We start from the raw sequence: 18554 nt of genomic DNA, 5'->3' as shown, positions 1-18554 counted from the left end.
TCTGATTCAGCTTTTATATTTAACATGTACTGTTGTTATTGTAAAGAACTTTCAACACTGGAGTAAGTTGAGTAAGGATGTCACATTTCATGCTTCAAAGAGATATTACTAAGTTTATAGGGTGGCTTTGCTGCTTCAGAAAATAGAAATAAACAAAAATAACTGAGAGGAATGGTGGTAAACTTTGGGACCAATCAGTAAGTAGCACGTTGGTGACATTCAAAAGCATGATTGCATTTACTACTCATTATTTAAAAAGCCGCATCCTAGTACTGAACCGGTTTGGCAGGAAGAGCAAATGGAAATGTTTATCAAACAATACAAATGTATGTTATTAAAAACCTAGAGCAGAAAGATCCTTTAACAAGAACATGAACAATAGAGGTGAATTGTATTGGTTTATTGGAGCGTATACCACATTAAATACATTTATGCAATAAGAATCTTTTTCTAGATCTCTCTAGATTTCATATATGAATGAAAAAACACAAAAAAAACTTAATTTGCAGTGAGTTTTTTCCTTTAAAATAAGAGAAAACAGATCAAAATCATTCTTTGAGATGCCTAGTCTACATCCAAATCACCCTCAGCAGTGCTGTGATCAATGTTGAGGATTTCATTAATTCATTGACATGTCAGCCTAAACGTATCAAACAATGCTAAACAGAATATAAACAGATTCAAAACAGAGAATAGATATATGAAAAAGACAAAACAAGTGTTGAATTATTAAAAGCAAAATGTCTCTGTGACATCGCAGCAGTGTCTGAGATCCAATATCTATTCTCCGATAGACGGGCATAGTGAGGACTTTTTCACTGGGAGATCTCATTCAAAACATAACAGAAGACAGCATAGCAACTCAGTTTGCCATTATGCTCAACATTTTCCCAGAGGTCTCCTCCTCTCCAAAACAAACTGACCCAGAGAGTAAAGTTGGTTCAGCACTGAATAAAGCGGTTTACTTTTAAAGTAAGTGTTTCCTTGATGGATACAAGCCACAGAGGCTACAAGCTAATGCAAAGTTACCGTAGCTTCTCTGCAAACAGTTCTGGAGGTTTAAAGTTTCCTATTTGATCTGTAAGTCCTCTTACATTGGTACAAACCAAGGTGCTAACCTCTGATTGTCGTCTTAGAATCGGACATCAATCTGCCTAGAACTCCTGTTGCCTCAGCTAGGGTAAAAGCCCGTTGTTTAAAAAAGACTATGATTTAAAGTGTTAAGTAAAAGTGTGCTGAAAACTGGATTAAAAAGTACATTTATGAAAGCTTCTGGCAGACAACTAAAATGCTGATGCGCACAAAAGCAGGGTGGGGTCGACGTGGGGGTCGCTATTGACATGGAGATATATTCCTTTATGGGCTGTAAAACCTAAGCTTTTCATCAAACTGCTTTTTTTAATAGGCTTTTGAAATGACATGAATTAGGGCACCCCATTATGTAAACAACAAAAACAACTCAAAGACAACAGAGATAAGAACTTAAAAAAAAAATCGTTGAGACCCAATCCAGAGGCCTCATGTCTTTTATATGTATGCTAACAGGCGACTGTTCACTGATCAACCCTGAAACATATACCAGAGAGACAAAGAGCGATGTTGTGAAATTGAATGTTAATAACAAACACTTGTTAACATCTTATTAACAGTTTGGATCGTCAGGTTCACTAACACCTACCTGTGCACATCACGGACGCAGTGCAGCTGCTTCACCGGGTTAATCACTACTGTAATAAAAGCACTGTTAGGATTTTCAGAAAACAAATCATAATCCAGACAATATGTATATTTTATATTATGTTTAAATGTAGTTTTACCAAAGAATTGCATCAACATCTGGGCATTCGGTCATTTCATTGCAGTGGTTCTTTACCATCTCAAGCTCAACACTTACATCTGAAAAAAAACATATTGTTTCAAACAAGTCTTCATTTATTACACTAATGGAAATGTATGACTTCTTAATTAGGATCAAATGTTCAGTATTTTGGGGGATTTTGTTACGTTTCCTTTACCTGGGATGGAGACACCATCTGTTTTGAATGACAGATCGATTGATTCCTGCATCGTGCTCTCGAGTTTCTTCGGGATCTCCAACTAAATCAGCATTGAAATATGTATCACTTATCACTGACGTTTTTGGACATGTATGTTTGTGTTGCAGTGTTCCTCGTTGAATTAGCCTTGAATTAAGAAAAGTCCTTTATGTAAATGATGACCACAAATCATGGATAAACATTGATATGTGCAGCCTAACATGTTTAAGTGAAGAATGATTACTGTATGACGAAATATAAAATGTGACAAACCATCAAGTCTGTCAGCTGTTCCATCATGGTGTCTTTAGCCTGAGCAAACATGACGTTCTTTGAATCATATACGTGCTTTTCAATAGTATCGCTCATCTTTTTCAGCGAGCCTTCTCCTCGAAATTCTTTTGCTCCTACATAAAACAGAAACATGTTGACATAAAAATGTTGCAACACAAAAGTGTGTAGAAGTGTATTTCCATGTCTGTAGGGATCTTCTGTCTTACTGTCATAGCATTCTTTCATGGTCTCCTCGATTGTTCTTGTCAGGCTGCTGTAGATCGTTTTCTTACGCTCACGGATGAGTTTCTTGAGGCTTGTTTTCATTTTGTCCTCCTTAGAGAGAAAATGTGAAGCAGATATCAATATATTTTAAAATGAATAAGTTACAAACAAGGCTCATCTTTCCCTTTATTCTTTTTTCCAGATGTTACCTGGAAAAGCAGTACATCATTTAAACTGATAGGACCTGTTCACCAGCTTTGCCCAATATCAGAATATTACATTGTAATCTTGAGTGTGTCTTCATGACTTGGGGTAGGGTCAGCTTTACAACTGCAGTTCAATCAGGAGAGACGTGATGTATGAAGTACATGTTTATTATCGGGACCCATGACATGCGGGAATAGTGATTGACGTATTACAACAAGTAACTGTAATGATGTTTTGGCGATTAGCCCCCGGGTTTGCATGATGATCATTCAGGAGGGAAAGAACCGCTCTGATGAACCCCCCGGGGTCTAGACACTGGTGGTGGTGATCGTAGTTCGTCCGACCTGAAGGGAGAAGGTTTCAGCTTGGCCCTGTATTAGGAGACAGGGGGCGAAGGGGTGGAGGAGGGTTGTGCGTTGACACCTGAAATGACAACTGACGGGGAGGCGAGAGCAGATTTAAAGGGGTTAGCAGGTGCGATGATTGGCTAGCCGGGGCGGGATGCCCCTGATCACTTGTTGAGATAACGTGTGGCAACCGATAATGTTGTCTTCCTGATTGAACTTGCGCTGAGCTACATTTAATTTTTCAAAGCCATCTCCAGAGTTATTCCAGTACAATGTATATCAATATGTTGACTGATCAAAATGTATTATATTTGATAATAATTGCTCACCCTTCCACTACAGTCTCCCTGGTTTATCAAACATATTTGATAATGGACTAATGAATAGGATCGTTTACCTCTGTCTTGAGAAATGTCAGCTGCAGTTTGACATTGTTTTCCTCCTTATTCATCAGCTTCTCTGTGCCAAGTGAAAACGCATTGATGACCCCGTTGAATGGTCCACTGTTTCCTTCATTTCTAAAACATATTAACACAAATAGATGCTTAACTTTATAAGGCCTTAACAAGTTTGTATTTCAATAATATATTTAAATGTATTGTACAACAAATGTTTTCCAACACAGGGTTTTATGTCTTTATGAAGTCATTTCTTACGGGAAGGTCTTCTTAAATTCCTCGTCAATGCTGTCAGTCAAACATGAAGTTAACTTCATATTGATGTTTATTGATTTCCCTTTTTTTGGTTTGTGGATGCCACCCTTCTCAACTACACACTTCAACGACCTGTGAAATGCACCACCTTTCCTTGTCTGAAACAAAACAGAATTTTGTAAGAGACATATTCATATTTAATGCAAAATCAGTCGTTCTGATTTAATTACAACTTAAATACTTACCTTCAGGACCGATTTTAAGACTTTGTCACATGAACTTTGTGATTGTTTAACCCCCTCACGGAGGCATTCTTCAAAAGCCTTACGTGTCTCTTCCATGGGTTCCCTGACTTTATCAAGTTCAAGACTCAGCTTTTGTTCAAGTCCTTTGCACACAGTTTTCTTTATGTCAGCCTGAAACCATACACAACAAATTCATTATTTAAAGCAATACAACCATAATTCAGCCCTTTAACCCTTTAATTACTGTAGCAATGCATCCTCTCTGAAGCAACACAAAATAAGCAAATCCAATAGCTTGTTGGCTGTAATATAACTGTGCTGATCCTGTTTAGTTTGGGTTTTGTTTTGTGCTTTTTTGTGTCTTCTTCTGTCTCCCCCCTCCCTTCTCTGTTTTCCACTGCAGGGCTGGTGTGTGACAGGGAGTTGGCTGGTTCCTCCCAGCAACAGACGAGGCACACCTGTTTCCACTCATCTCTTCACCTGTTGACATAAAAGCCTGTTCCTCTTGCCACTTCCCTGCCAGATAATTCCTTTGTGTTCGGCCCTCCGGTGTGTCTCGCTGCTCTCCTCGTCCCTGTGATCTCTTCGCCTGGATTTTTGCCTCCTGTCCCTGACGTCTCCTTGCCAGCTAGCTTCCTGCCTCCACTGCCGTTTACTTTGCCTCTGCTTAAAATAAACTTTTTGTTTTTGACCATCTCTCTCTAAGTCTTTTGCTTTGGGGTCCAGTATCTCTAGGCCGTAACAATTACATGTAAACAGTCTTTCTTTGACTATACCATTTTTATACAACATTTTAGTGTATGCAGCTTCATTATTTGCTGTGAATGTTATTATTGTCTGTCAATAGTAAAGACAATGGAAGATGTTGTTACTTGATCTTACCCCTTCTCTGCTCTTGGCTCCCTGAATCAGAGAGAGAATCCCGCGAGCTCCGGACACATAGTTCAATGTCTCAGAGTGACTTTTATTGAGATCTTGCAAGAACTCCCTCAGTTTGGGAATTTCTGTAAAAAATGTAACATACTTACATTACATTCTTGAATTGACATGTTATACTCAATTAGTATTAATATTGTGTCATCCCGGGCTCACTTATGGAGACTTGAATCACCTGTGTCATCTGGATCTAGATATTTCTTTTTCATGAACTCTTTGGAGCTTACTGTGAAAACCTTGAAATCTTCCTCACTGAATTGTTTCTAAAAAAAAACAAGTTTCGATATAAAAGCAGGTTCGGAATTTTTAGACAATATTTGTGTTTTTTTATTCAATATAACTCACCTTAACATCTTTTAGTTCGCTGAATTCTGCCCTCACGTCTCTCTTGGCTTGATTGTTTTGTTTCAGTATCTGAGCACGAACACCAGCTGCTGAACTATATGAAAAGATTTGTATTTGAAGAATTACACAAACTGAATATACATCCCAGGATATCATATCACTACGCATCTCGATCTTGCTTTCAATTACCAGTGATCACATGGAGGGGCTTAATCCAGCATCACAAAGTGTTTGTGAAGCAACAACATTAGGACAGAAATAAATGGCTGAGATGTTGAGGAATCAAGACACACATGCAGACATTTTAGAAACATGGATACTGTTATGATATTAGGTTTCAAGTGAACATTATATCCCAGAATTCGATCAAAACCAGGATACTAATGTGCACGTAAACCTAATCAATGTTTCCATGGTTTCTCCTCTTGGCCACCTCCGTCTCAAGCGTCAGTGTCTAAATTGAATGTTACATTTAACTGAGTACTTTTGGAATCTTACTGATCATCTGAACCTCCAAGACTATCAGACATGGTGCAGATAAAATGAATCTGCCGACACTCGCCACCATTTCCCATGAGGCTGCAGGATTCTTCCAGGATCTCCCAGGGTTCTTTTTCTGAAACTGCTCGCTTCAGCTCAGCCACAATCCACACAGTAGAACAACTTCCAATAACCTGGAGGGGAATAGAGCAATTAATAATGGTTATCGTCATTGCAACCTTCCACAATAATCAGCATTGCATGTGGATAAATCACCTTTTTCCACATCATGTCTCTGCTCTTGTTACGGTCCCCATTTCCAGGAAGATCCACAAGTGTGACGTGCTGGAGAAGACGATTCTTCGGCACTCTGACAGTCACACACTTCACCAGTGGCCAATACCACCTCTTCACGTCTTTTGACTCACTTCGTGTGTATTTGACCAATTTTGCAGATAATTCTTCAGCCTAAAATAAATAATAAAACAAGAGGCAATGCAAGGCCATTTCTTTTACATGAACAAACTTCAACTTAAAAAAGATTGTGTTAAAGAATTATTACAGCGTAACATTAATAATAATAATAATTCATTACGTTTTTCATGTAAAGTGCTTTGAGCGCGTTTTCAAGTGCTCAGAGCACTTCACATGACATATCACACATATTAGAACTTAACAGTTAGTAAAAGTCCATTTGAAACCCTATCACTGAAACAACAAAATCTGAATTAAATCAAAATGTAGCAAACCTTATGTTTAAATTTTAGCAATGGCGAATAATTAGGTTTAACATTTTTAACATGATTTTAAATGTAAAGCTGGTAGTGTATTAAACATTTCTAGGTGGTTCTTGCAAACAAGTTAGTTACTGGTAGACATTTTTTCCCCTATGATGCATAAAGTAGATATGGTTTTGTAGTTATTGTAATTAGAGCCCAGATAGATCAAGCCCATTTTTCTGAGTACATACCGAATTACATTCGCATTGGGTGTTCTATCGTGAAACTACGCCAATCAAGAGTTTGTTTTATGAAATGATTTAAGTTTTAGTCTGACTTACTGTATCACTTGTCAAAATCTTATTCTTGGAAATGAGAAATTCAGGAATTTCTTTGAAGTATTTTTTATCCATGAGGCTATCAGGGGATTTGTCTCTCCAATCATCTCCATACAGCAGTGACAGCTTTTTAACTGTGTCCTTATATTCTCCATATTTTTCCTGATCTTCGTTAACACCGATGAAATTAATCAAGGTCCACAACTCCTCTACCCACTCCTAAAGAAAATAATTGTTATTATATGGCAGATTGTGTAGTCAGCATATATATTTATTTGCAGCTTCATCATAAATGTTGAAATAGCTCAAAGTTAACAAACATATTTAGCTAATTTTACCTCTTTTGTAATGAACTCAATTTCTGCCTCATACTTTGCGTTACGCATGTTAGCCTCCACTTTAATCATCACTGAGGTACATGCACTGATGCTTCCAGAGGGCAAGAGATCCTTCACTCCAATGACGGCATTTATCAGAGAGCTCTTTCCAGCGCCCGTTTTACCAAAGACACCGACCATCTCCCTCTTGTCTGTCTCCAAATCGTTGATGTTATTTCTTTTGTGCAAGAGTTTGAAATGGTAATGGTTTGGTAATTGATCAAATTAACACATTTAACAAACACTAAATGATTGTGTCAAAATCAAGACGAAATCTTACAAATAAGAACAGTTCTTAGTGCTGTGTAATTTCGACAGGTTTACTATGTTCTCTTTAAACTCTTTCCCCTTACTCGAAAACACTGATACTCACTTCAGGAACTTGTTGAGCTTGTCGTCTTGTTTAGGTAGTTTGTTAAGGACACAACTCATGATGTTTTTCACATCAGACAGAATGGCTTCTTCTGTAAGAGTAAAATTAAATAACTATTCAGCAGGAACCATTAACCGGTATATCCATTAAGATGTATTCCTAATGAAGCAATCAATAATACCTGAGATTATAATTTTCATCATTTATATATGGCAAGTATCTTCCAGTTTACGGCCATTATAACTTAAAGGTCCCATGTCATGGCCATTTCTACTGATCATGATTCCATTGTGAGGTCTACTAGAATAGATTTATATTGTGCAATTTTCCAAACTCACATTGGTTTCTGATACAGCATCTCTGTATAGCAGGGACGTGCACAGGTACGGGCTATTGTTGCCCGGGCAACGGCCCGTTTTCCCTTTTTGGCTGACCTGCCCCTCTGGAGAGAGCGAGAGGTTGTGGTCGAATTAACATGATAAGCCCACAATTAGTATTGTAGTGTCTCGCTGCGGGAAACACACCAGCTTCATTCTTCTTCTACTACTTATTTTACTTCTTCTTCTTCTCCTTCTTCTTACATGTAATTGGCTACAACATTTTGAATGAAGAACTCATTTCAGTGTGAACTAATTCCACAGTATGACCACAAAAGTGTTTTAAACCAACTGTTAGGCCTACGTTTTGATTAATTATGTTCTATATCGCTAAGTGTGTGATTACACATGTCATGTATTATATATATAATATGTATTATAGGCTGCTGTAGGCCTATTGGTGCCGGTGCGTTAAGACCACCTCTAGTGTCGGATTTTGGAAAATGGATTTTGAATTTTCTCATGGCAGGGACTTTACTTCCTCTTGACACCCTTGGTTATTTACAAAAAACACCTACATATACTTGTTATTGTGCTTCTGTCTTTCTGTGTCTTTTCATCTGCTCCGTAAACTCCCTCGACGGGGCCGCTCGCTCTCTTTTCTTGATCGCCCTCCCACATACAAGAGAACACTTCACTGTCCCGCTTCATTGTAGGATTTCTGCCATGTCTCTACTTTAATTTGACCATCTCTGTTATTAAGTTATGGAATACTAAATAAATAAGTAATTAGATACTGTATACCTTACCGTTACTGCGCTCATAAAGAATGATAAGAATAATGCGTATTGAACTGGTTTCATTAATCAGTGAGTTTATTTAAGGTAATTATAGAAGCCCTATTTTATCAGTATGTCTGCACAGCAGTTACAATGGTCAAACTACATTGAATTGTCCCCATGTTTTCTTTAATAGAGTTACTAACATTAGATATTTTAATGAGACAAGGACCTCAAAACCAAAAATGTCCCTGGTTTTCATTTAAAAAATCAAGTCAGCGAATGCAAGTAGTTGCGTTAGCTTATTTTGTTGATGATGTGAATTACTGTTCAAATCAGTTAATGTAATAATCGTGTTGGTCATATATTTTTTTTCGGGGGGAGGCCCTTTTTCCAGTTTAGATCAATAGCCCCTCCAAATGTCTGTGCACGTCCCTGCTGTATAGTAGCCTATGTGTATTCACTCTCTGTCCTACACGGCTTGTTGGAGCTCCTGCCCAGTAATGACAAACAGATGAGAATGCTGTGTGGGGTCTGGGTGCCGTGTTGGCGGGATGTTGTGCGGCTCGCTGCTGTGAGGAGCGGACAATGAGCTGGCCTACTGGTGTCAAGGCCTTGCGTCACAATTTTGCCGCTGAGAGAGTGTGTGTCTGTGAGGAGCTCCAATGGGTCCATTTGGGTATGGTCACGTCACCGTACCCAACAATGCGTTCTTGGGCAGCATAGACAGGTCTTTTCTGTTTTACGCACAGGATGTACTTTGAGGGACTTTGACTCTGCAGACCGTTTACATGCATAAAAACCTTCATAACACACACGGGCTCGGGTAATAACCAGAAAAGCATGACATGGGACCTTTAATAAGGCCTGTGTTGCTACATATATGTAAGTTAATTTGCTAAACAATAAAACATGAAACACATTATACTGTAAGTATTAATTTTGGAAAGTAATAATAATACCTGTGTATGATCCTTGTATATCATCACGTGGTCGTTTTCTGGCTGGTGATTGGCTGGACTCACCCTGGAGATCCGACTTCCTCTTTCCTTGATTTTATTTTTTGGAAATAACATATATATTTATCGTTTAAAATGTTTCTCAACATTGTTTAGATATAGCAGGTTTATTATTGTTCATAAAGTAAAACTGCATATAATCCATAAGAAACTTTGTATCTCACCTTCATCATTTGTTTTGCTGGTGGAAGGAAAAACCTGAGGATGAACACGAATATGTGACTCTTTGTCCTCTCACAGGGTGTTACAGGTTTGAACACACATCGTCACAATTCACACACACCTACATTTGCATTTTATTTCCCATTCAAAACTTCATGCAAAATAATATATACTTGAAACATGGCTATAAAGTGATCACATTCAGCATCCTTTTTAGTGAATAAACAACACTATGCACACATTAAACAGTTCACAGTTCTTCAGTTAAAGGTGACTTTGTCTCAAGAGGCTTTAAATATCAATGCATGAAAGATTGAGTCAAGTTCAATGATAACAAGCATGGTCAATTTAAAGTAATCATTACCTAAGCAGAAACAGCTTCCTCCCATTTCAATTGTGAATAAAATAAATACTCATAGTGGCCATGTAAAATGTTGAACAGACAATGACAATATAAAAAGTGAATTCAACTGCATTCAACTAACTTCAACAGAAGATTCAGATGTTTCCAGATCTGTTGTGTTTTGTTCCTCCTAGTTAGAAAAGAAAAAAAGTCTCAAATCCATAATAGTAAAGAATTTTATAAAATGATAGTTAAGTCAATAAGATATATTATACTCCTTTGTAATCTAGATGTCTTCCATTTCTTGAGATTAATGAGACCAAATAATAAAAATGCAGACATTACCTTTAACAACCTGAGTCTATTTCTGAATTTTGACTGTGGTCCAACTTTTGGGATCAAGGCAACAATTTGTTGATCTTCCAGACAGTAAAGGCTTTCCTTGTCAACTTCGTGATCTGTAAAAAAAAATTAAATTAAGAAATGTCAACCAATTGCAAATATCTGTAGATGTGTATTTTGCATGGGGTGAAATGTGAGTTCAGCTGTTGAAAATATGTTTTAAAGAGCAACTTCCAGGTTAAAGACACCTGTGAATAAATGTGTAGGAAAATGATGAATACACTAGATTTAAAAAAAGATATACAGAAATATACACTACAGTGACATCTGGCGTCGTTTTTGTAAGACATGTTCACTTCTGCATCAAAAAAGCCTCCCCACGTGACCTCCCGCGTGTGACGTAACAAAGGGGAAACAAGGGGGAGAGCGGCCGGTGTAACGTATTAATAAACATGGATCCCAATGCTAGCTTCGACACAGAAGACACAGAAGAAGTTGAACATGAATATTCGAATGCATATGACGTACCACAACCTTATAATTATGAGCCTGCTAGGCGTCCAAGAGACCAGGAGCAGCCAAGGATTAGAAGAAATAACGGCCATCGGAGAGAAATTGAGCTGTGGTGTGCGGAGAACCAGTGGAGAACTGGGCAGCTATCTTGGTGAGTGACCGGCGTTAGCTACAGAATGTTAGCTAACGTCACATCACAACATTGTGAAGTTAGCTATCATATATCAGGCTATAACTAAAGTAGCATTGATAATATTGTAACGTTACTGGCAGGTCTGTTGATACTGATCCATAACAGAAACTAATTTCACTGCTACGCCGATGACATCCAACTTTATATCTCAACAAAAACCATCACCCCCACAACACACTCCACTCTCACCAACTGTCTCTCAGAAATAAAAGCATGGATGCAAACAAACTATCTCCAACTGAACAGTGCCAAATCAGACATCATCATCATCGGCCCCCCATCCCGTATCAAAGACATCCAGAATTTCAACTTCACCATTGACAGCCACACTCTATCTCCCCCCCCCTCACATCCGCAACCTCGGAGTCATTTTCGACAGTCAGCTCAAATTCAACCACCACATAAATCACATCACCAGGACCGCCTTTTTCCACCTCAAAAACATTGCCCGTCTCCGCCCATCACTCTCCTCCTCTGCTGCTGAGAGCAGCGAAGGGGGAGAGAGAGATGTAATACGGTTTCCTGATAAACGTTACCTGATGCAACTCCACACTACCTTCGGAGCTGTACCGGAGGGGAGAGAGAGAGCAGGGAAGGGGCAGCTATCTTGGTGAGTGATCGGCGTTAGCTACAGAATGTTAGCTAACGTCACATCACAACATTGTGAAGTTAGCGATCATATATCAGGCTATAACTAAAGTAGCATTGATAATATAGTAACGTAACGTTACTGGCAGGACTGTTGATACTGATACAGCATTGAAGTCCCGTCTCTTTGTCTGCACAAAACGAACCCAGGACCAAAAGCTAGCTAGCTTTCTTTTCCTGTTAGGGAAATAGTGGACTCGATGTCCTGACAGGCTGGTATTTTTGCAACCTGCACAAACACAATACTGCACCATGATTACAAATGGTGAAATACAATGTAAAACTACCGAAAAATACCAGCTCACTAAAACACAACGGCTCAACTCAACGCAACTATTAACTATACCCGGCGCGGTCAGAGAGCGGAAATGTGTCCCCGGGCTCTGTGTGATGTAATATGACACGTTTGACGTATGACCTTAAAAAAAAGCCGTTTTTAAGAGCAGAGCTCAAAATATCTCCTTTCCCTCTGAATTCCTGCCCTTATGTCTCGTAAAACATATCAAATCCTGCATTCACTTTTTTAATTGTATTTTCAAGCAAGTTTAAGCATAAATGTAGAAAAAAAAATCCCTGCAAGTTGCTCGTTAAAGAGCATTACAGCCTCATAAGGTGGTCTGAACTGAATTCATATTGGTCATATTTTGTTATTATTTCATTTATTACTTGATTTATTTTTTCACTTGATTTAAGTGCTGCTGAAAATATGCTACAGAAAATGAGTTACTCTGAAGTTAATATGTAATAGTTTCCTTTCTGAAAATGTACAAGTATTAAAGATTGTTTAAGTATGTCAGGGATATATCAGAAAGTTACTGCATAACGATGTTGAGGCAGTTTGTGTGTCTTCAAGTAGATGCTTAGATATTTCAGTATAGTAAGGTCATATTGAATTTGAATAATATTTTTGTCCAACAAACAGCATGGGAATACTTTACCTTTAAATGTTTGTATCCATTCGCTGAGATTCCATTCAGTTAATTTGTTGCAAACAAAATCCATGATTAAGAATAGCAACTGGAAAGTAAACAAATAATTGTTTGAATCAACAAAATAACTACTTGTGAGAGTTATGATATTTTAATAGAAGAATAAAGGGTTATTAAAAGGATAATGGCAGCCTAATTAAAGTGTTTATATGAAGCATGTCGGAAATATTTGTGTGATCACAAGATAAGCAAAAATAACTGAGTACAAATTTAGGAAATTCCTTTCGAGGAGAGCCTGCTTGGTTGTTTACTGCTATTTGCACTTCATAGACTTTTAAAGAAACATGAGCTTTCAAGTTTTCCAGTGGAATGTAATCTATGTAAAATAAAATAAATGATTCTGAATCAAATATCAATTATTGTCAAACTATCCAACAGTTTACACAAGTACAGCTGAAATTAACATTTTAATTAACTACTCTATGCCAGAAAATTAATTGGCAATTTTCTTTTTTGATAATTGTTTGGTTGAATGTCAAAATGTCATGGTTCCAGATTCTCAGATCTTAGCTTTTTTTGTGATCAAATTTGTATTTATTTAAGGCAGAAACACAGAACAACATGGTACAGAAGACATACACACATGAAAGAACATACAGCTCCCTTACAAAACAAACAAAAACGTGTGCATTGGTTTTGAAACTAATTTAATGTTAATGTGTTTTTCAATAGCCTGGGACAAAGGTCAACCACACAAGAAACTCTAACACATTAGAACACATCATATTAGAATTCATTTAATATAGAACATGACTTTCAAAATTAACAATGAAACAAAATAATATTAATCGTTCTAAAGCTTACCCGTAGCGTAGCCTACAGCCTGTTGATATGAAGCCAAAAGCAGGTTAAAGGAGTCTCTCGCTTAGTATCTCAATACCCAACCCAACCTAGAAAACGAAACTTAAAGTATTTCTTTTTATACGCTGAGAGGTGTGGAACGTTACTCCTCCCACACTAAATTAATCATATGTTATTTATTTATCTAAGGCTTCTTTTTTTTAATGCAATTTGAACTGCATTTGTGTCTGAAATGTAAACCCTTTGCCATAATCCTATTCCCTGTTAAAGTTGTCCTTTTTTCTCTAAGCATGTGGGTATTCTTATGTCAAATGTTTGTTGGTTCTTGCCTCTTAGGGTAGAATTAAGAAGTTTAGAATGGGATAAAACTCTCTAAGAGGGACACAATCCATAAAAGCGAGACAAAGTAACACTCCACAAAGAGTTTTTTAAACACTATAAGTCATTTTTGTTTTGTTTAATGGTAGTGTATTTAAAGGAGAGTTATTATTCTTGTGGTTCCTTATATGCCTCTTAGTGAGTAAAGTTTTTTTAAATTGTGATTCAAATTCAACAACTTTCCTGCTTACATGCTGATTCATACCCAGTAATTAAAAAGTATTAGGTGGGTGCCGAGTGAGAAGCTTGTTATACCAAAGGAGAGAAGGGGTTAAAGCTCTACAGACATTTCTGAAAAAGAAAATAAGCTAAATTATGAAAGAAAGAAGTGAAAAAAAGTGTCTTTAGGGGTCTATCCACATTTACAAAAATATCAATAAATAACATATAGCACATACATTTTGGGTTGTAGATACACAATATTCACAAAATGGCGCAGGAGACTTCTACGTATCTCATTGTTAATATAAGTAAACTTTGTGTCTGTCCCTTTTTAATTCATGTGACTCCTCCAGTGCTTGATCTTCCTCTTTCTGGACTAGTCTCTCCCTTTCGCCAACACACGCTCCGCAGAGCCCATAGCTTCCGCAAGATAAATTCAAATCTACAGGCTGTAGATTTGAATGCGTATTTACCAAGCAAAAAACACCCTACTTGACATTTAAAACATGGGAAGGAGTGCCAACATGTTTTTCTGTACTGGGGGTGGGGGTTAATCCTAAAAGGCTGCCTGACTATCCAACCCAGTCTCACATCTAAACGTTTCTTATTTCTACAAAACGCCTCTGAAATTGTAGAATCCCTACGTTTTTTTTCACCATTCATTTCCAATGGCTGGCGTCTATCAGGGCCGCCCCTCCCTACAGGCCAATCACGCAGGCTGCATGGGACCCCGCCTTGCGCAGGGGGGCCCGCCCAGAGGGCCTCAGCTGCTGTGCGCAGTTCTCCGCTCAGTTCTCCGCGCACCCCCCGCAAGAGTGAGAGGTGACAAGGGGAGCACGTCTCTAACCCGACACCGTTGCAATGAATCGACATCTGACCAATCACGGCTTTGATACGGCCACTAGTGCAGGTGAAGAGATGTCGGTGAAAAGACAGTTTCAGTCCGAGAGGAAAAAAAACAAAAACATGAAGAAACTAGAGCATCACTCGAATGTGGGTTATTGTATGAGTCAAATGTACAACTTGCGAATGTTGTATAAGTCAAATTGCCAATTGCCATATTAAAACACCAGCTGCAATTCACGACATGAAGAAGGCAGTCTCTGCATATAGGCTAATGGAGATGCAGTTATTTCCAGCATTCTTTATTTACCATTCATTCAAGTATGTGATGCATTTTATCTGATAATGTACAGGAGGAAGTGTGATAAACTGTCTGTCTAGTTGGCTTACATAACAGTTAAAGTTTACAGCCTAAAAAACATGGAGCATTTTTTCCCCTTTTATTCATTTTTATGTCAATTTGCACATTTCATGGTGATGCTCAGCCTCTCCCCTTAACTCCTAACAGTCATCATCATGTCAACCACAACACAGAGAAATACTGATAGAAATGTGTGTGTAGTTGTTGATACATTGCAGAAAGAGGGAACTACATTTGAATACAGATTTAAAATGGAGGAAGAAACTGCTGTCCAGAAAAAACAATGCTGCACGTTTGAAGTTTGCAAAAGAGCACCTGGATGTTCCACAGCACTACTGGCAAAATATTCTGTGGACAGATGAAACCAAAGTTGAGTTGTTTGGAAGGAACACACAACGCTATGTGTGGAGAAAAAAAGGCCATGTTTCAGTTTCGGCGGCAGTTCTTCAAGTTTGTCCAGAAGTCTTCTCATCAGGGCTCTATCAATAGAGAACTACGGCAGATGTGTAATATTTAATGCAGCCGAACCGTGTATTACAATGCCGTTATGTGATGACCTCCAAAGAGAAAAGCAAGTAAACTCGGAATAAAGTATCATTTTTTAAATGTTTTCGGATTTCACATCGCTTCCCAACGTGCATTGCAACTAAAACATCCAATCAGCGAACATGAAAACATTCCCAGTTAAACATGCAAAAACAAATCGCTAAATAAAAAGAGAAAACACTGGCATGTAATTTACGAATGTGGAAAAATCTGACTGGTTTGAAGTGGCCCTCTAAGTCACATCACAATGTAACACTTGCACTTCTGTTGGCAGGGGCTCCAACACATTGTACGTGATAGGCTAAGGGGCGGGACATCTCTAAGTGGTTGACCAATCACAACGGAGCCGGACAGCTAACCAATCAGAGCAGACTGGGCTGTGGTTTCAGACAGAGGGTGAAAAGAGGTGATGCAGCACATGCAGTATGAGAAAAATAAAGAGCTTTTTGAACATTAAAGCATGGAGACATGTCACAGTAGAGACACTAAATATTATTTTGAAACCTGAAAATAAGCAGAACAGGGCCTCTTTAACTGAACGACTGAACGCCCAAACTTTCCCGTAAATGAATTAGTTTCAGCAACCCCCTATTGTTCAAGTCAAGGATTAATGTTATTGGATCAGTTTCAGGTGACGTAGGCAGACATTGTCTAACAGAGAAAACTCTTGGATCTGTTCCCAGGTCAGCAGGAACGCTGTGCACACACAGATTTAACATGACATGCAAACAACACGCCAGAGGAGACAGACATAAATAGGGCAGTTTATAACAATGGCATGACATGATTTCTGTGAAATTATATCCCACAGTGTTATATCTTCCTTATTCTACGATTCCTATCTTTTACTGCCACTCATTAATACATCTGATTCCACCTTTTAGAGATTTGATTCTGCTGATATAAGAGCAAATATGTAGACCATGTTTGCATTGAAAACATGCTTTTGTCCCTACAATGTCTAACCTATATGCTGACTTGGCACTTGGCATACTTAAGTTTGGCTCTAGAAAGGTGTTTTACAATTCTGCTGATGCTTGAAATAAAGCCAATTGCATTAATGTGATTTTACTGCCCAACAGACTCCTAATCGAGTGGAAGTTAAGAGGCTGAATCTCTGCTGTTTTCTTTAATGAATCAAAAGTTAGCGTTTGGCGGGGCAATCCACAATGTCTCATTGTTAAGCTAGAAATAAAAAGAAATGCTTTTGGAGTTTTTCCTTTTTAAGCGGGAATTCCATGTTTAAAAAAAAGCTGGTTCAACATTGCTACGTTTTTTCTTTTTTCTTTAATAGGCCTACATTAAAACATGCTTGGAGGTGTAATGAACCCAAAGCATACTTTTGTTGGTGGAAGTAAAACAATTGTTTAGCAAAAGTTTGTGTTGCTGTGCCCTTGTGTCCAGATGAATGCAAGTGACTGCTTAATGATTGGGGTGGTGGGCGGGTAGTAATAACGGGTAGGCGGGTAGTAATAACTCATAATGACTAATAAGTGTGGAAGCTTAACAGTGCTGAGCCCATTGTATAAGCCTGCGTCGCAGTAGAGGAGCTTCTGTTGGCATGGGATAGGGATAATCCATTTAGGCAAAGCTTCGCCACGAATGAGTCAGTTAACACTTCCTCTCTCAGTCTGGATGAGCTCCCCAGAGTGAGACAGGATCCACATTTGATCAGATCCCCCTGGTTGTCCTCCGCCTCAGATCCTGTGGGTTACATATTGATCTACCTCACTCCATCAGGGAATTCGGATACCTGCTGTCACTGAGGGTGGAGGCGAGGGCCTGCTGGGTTACGGGCCGAGCCTGAAAGATGATGGAATGGTTGAAAAAATGTCTGAAAGCAATTGTTTCAGCTAAACTCAGGGTGTATGTGAAGGACTACTGCAAGAGGAATGGCCTTCTGACCCTCTCTGTGTTCGCCGTAGTGACGGGCTGCGTGCTTGGATTTGTCCTCAGGACGTATAACCTGTCCACACAGGTATGGATAAATAGATAAATAGATAAATAGAAATTAGGCGGTGGATCTCTCTGACTGCCATTGCATATCATTACCTTGGTATAATATGGTGCGATGGTTGTATCACTCAACATTCAGGGTGTGAAGCAACAGTCTGCTCGGCTCACTTATCTTTTGAAAGCATGTTATGTGAGAGCGTGAGTGAAAGCAGATAGACGCAGAACAGCAGGTATAACAGGGAAGGTGTTGAAGAATTGCATATAGTTAAAGATGCAATAATAAATAGATTTAGATCCACATTGGTTCGCCTGAGCACTGAGTATTTGTGAAGTGTTGCAATATTTGTAAACTATAGCTGATAAACAAACCAGAATATTTAACAGCTAAATTGTTAGCTGTTAAATGTTAACAGCTAACTGGTTAACTGGTTGGTGGTGGAGACCAAAACAGAGCTAAAAGAGAGTTCATATTGGACTTGAATTCATCATGTAGTGATCAAAACTAATTAATCAATAACTGTTTGATGTGTAAATGTGCAAATTGCTTACAGCAATAGTTGGAATGCTGTATCAGCATTCCAACTATCTGTTATGCTACGCACGAATTTCTTTATTATTCCGCTGGGTTATTTTGCGCCTCTTCTTCTC

General features: G+C 38.4%; 1 protein-coding gene and 1 gene segment (V, D, J or C); both read right to left on the bottom strand.

Annotated features, from left to right (window-relative positions):
• Positions 1 to 18554, bottom strand: part of LOC307047308 (Ig kappa chain V region Mem5-like) — a 161785-nt gene that overhangs the window by 8509 nt on the left and 134722 nt on the right.
• On the bottom strand, positions 386 to 13670 carry LOC307047295 (nuclear GTPase SLIP-GC-like). The gene is made up of 22 exons (XM_079694207.1): positions 13664 to 13670; positions 10520 to 10632; positions 10317 to 10364; positions 9834 to 9867; positions 9613 to 9699; positions 7555 to 7645; positions 7143 to 7359; positions 6808 to 7023; positions 6024 to 6215; positions 5766 to 5941; positions 5268 to 5361; positions 5098 to 5185; positions 4869 to 4990; positions 3987 to 4157; positions 3745 to 3899; positions 3486 to 3606; positions 2537 to 2645; positions 2310 to 2443; positions 2016 to 2097; positions 1818 to 1896; positions 1679 to 1727; positions 386 to 1566 (listed from the first exon to the last, which is right to left on the bottom strand). The coding sequence occupies exons 6-21, from the start codon at positions 7611 to 7613 to the stop codon at positions 1718 to 1720; spliced, it is 2025 nt and encodes a 674-aa protein (XP_079550333.1). The 5' UTR covers positions 7614 to 7645; positions 9613 to 9699; positions 9834 to 9867; positions 10317 to 10364; positions 10520 to 10632; positions 13664 to 13670; the 3' UTR covers positions 386 to 1566; positions 1679 to 1717.

The sequence above is a fragment of the Notothenia rossii genome (genome assembly GCF_949606895.1).
Source record: "Notothenia rossii genome assembly, chromosome: 7".
Taxonomy (NCBI): domain Eukaryota; kingdom Metazoa; phylum Chordata; class Actinopteri; order Perciformes; family Nototheniidae; genus Notothenia; species Notothenia rossii.
This window is presented reverse-complemented; position numbering and strand designations above follow the sequence as displayed.

Coding starts and splice junctions, on each gene's coding strand:
- LOC307047295 (XM_079694207.1), bottom strand. CDS start 7,613: ATGAGTTGTGTCCTTAACAAACTACCTAAACAAGACGACAAGCTCAAC. Junction 2,646..3,485: donor TGACATTTCTCAAGACAGAG/GTAAACGATCCT, acceptor TTTCTCTCTAAG/GAGGACAAAATGAAAACAAG. Junction 2,444..2,536: donor CATGAAAGAATGCTATGACA/GTAAGACAGAAG, acceptor TGTTTTATGTAG/GAGCAAAAGAATTTCGAGGA.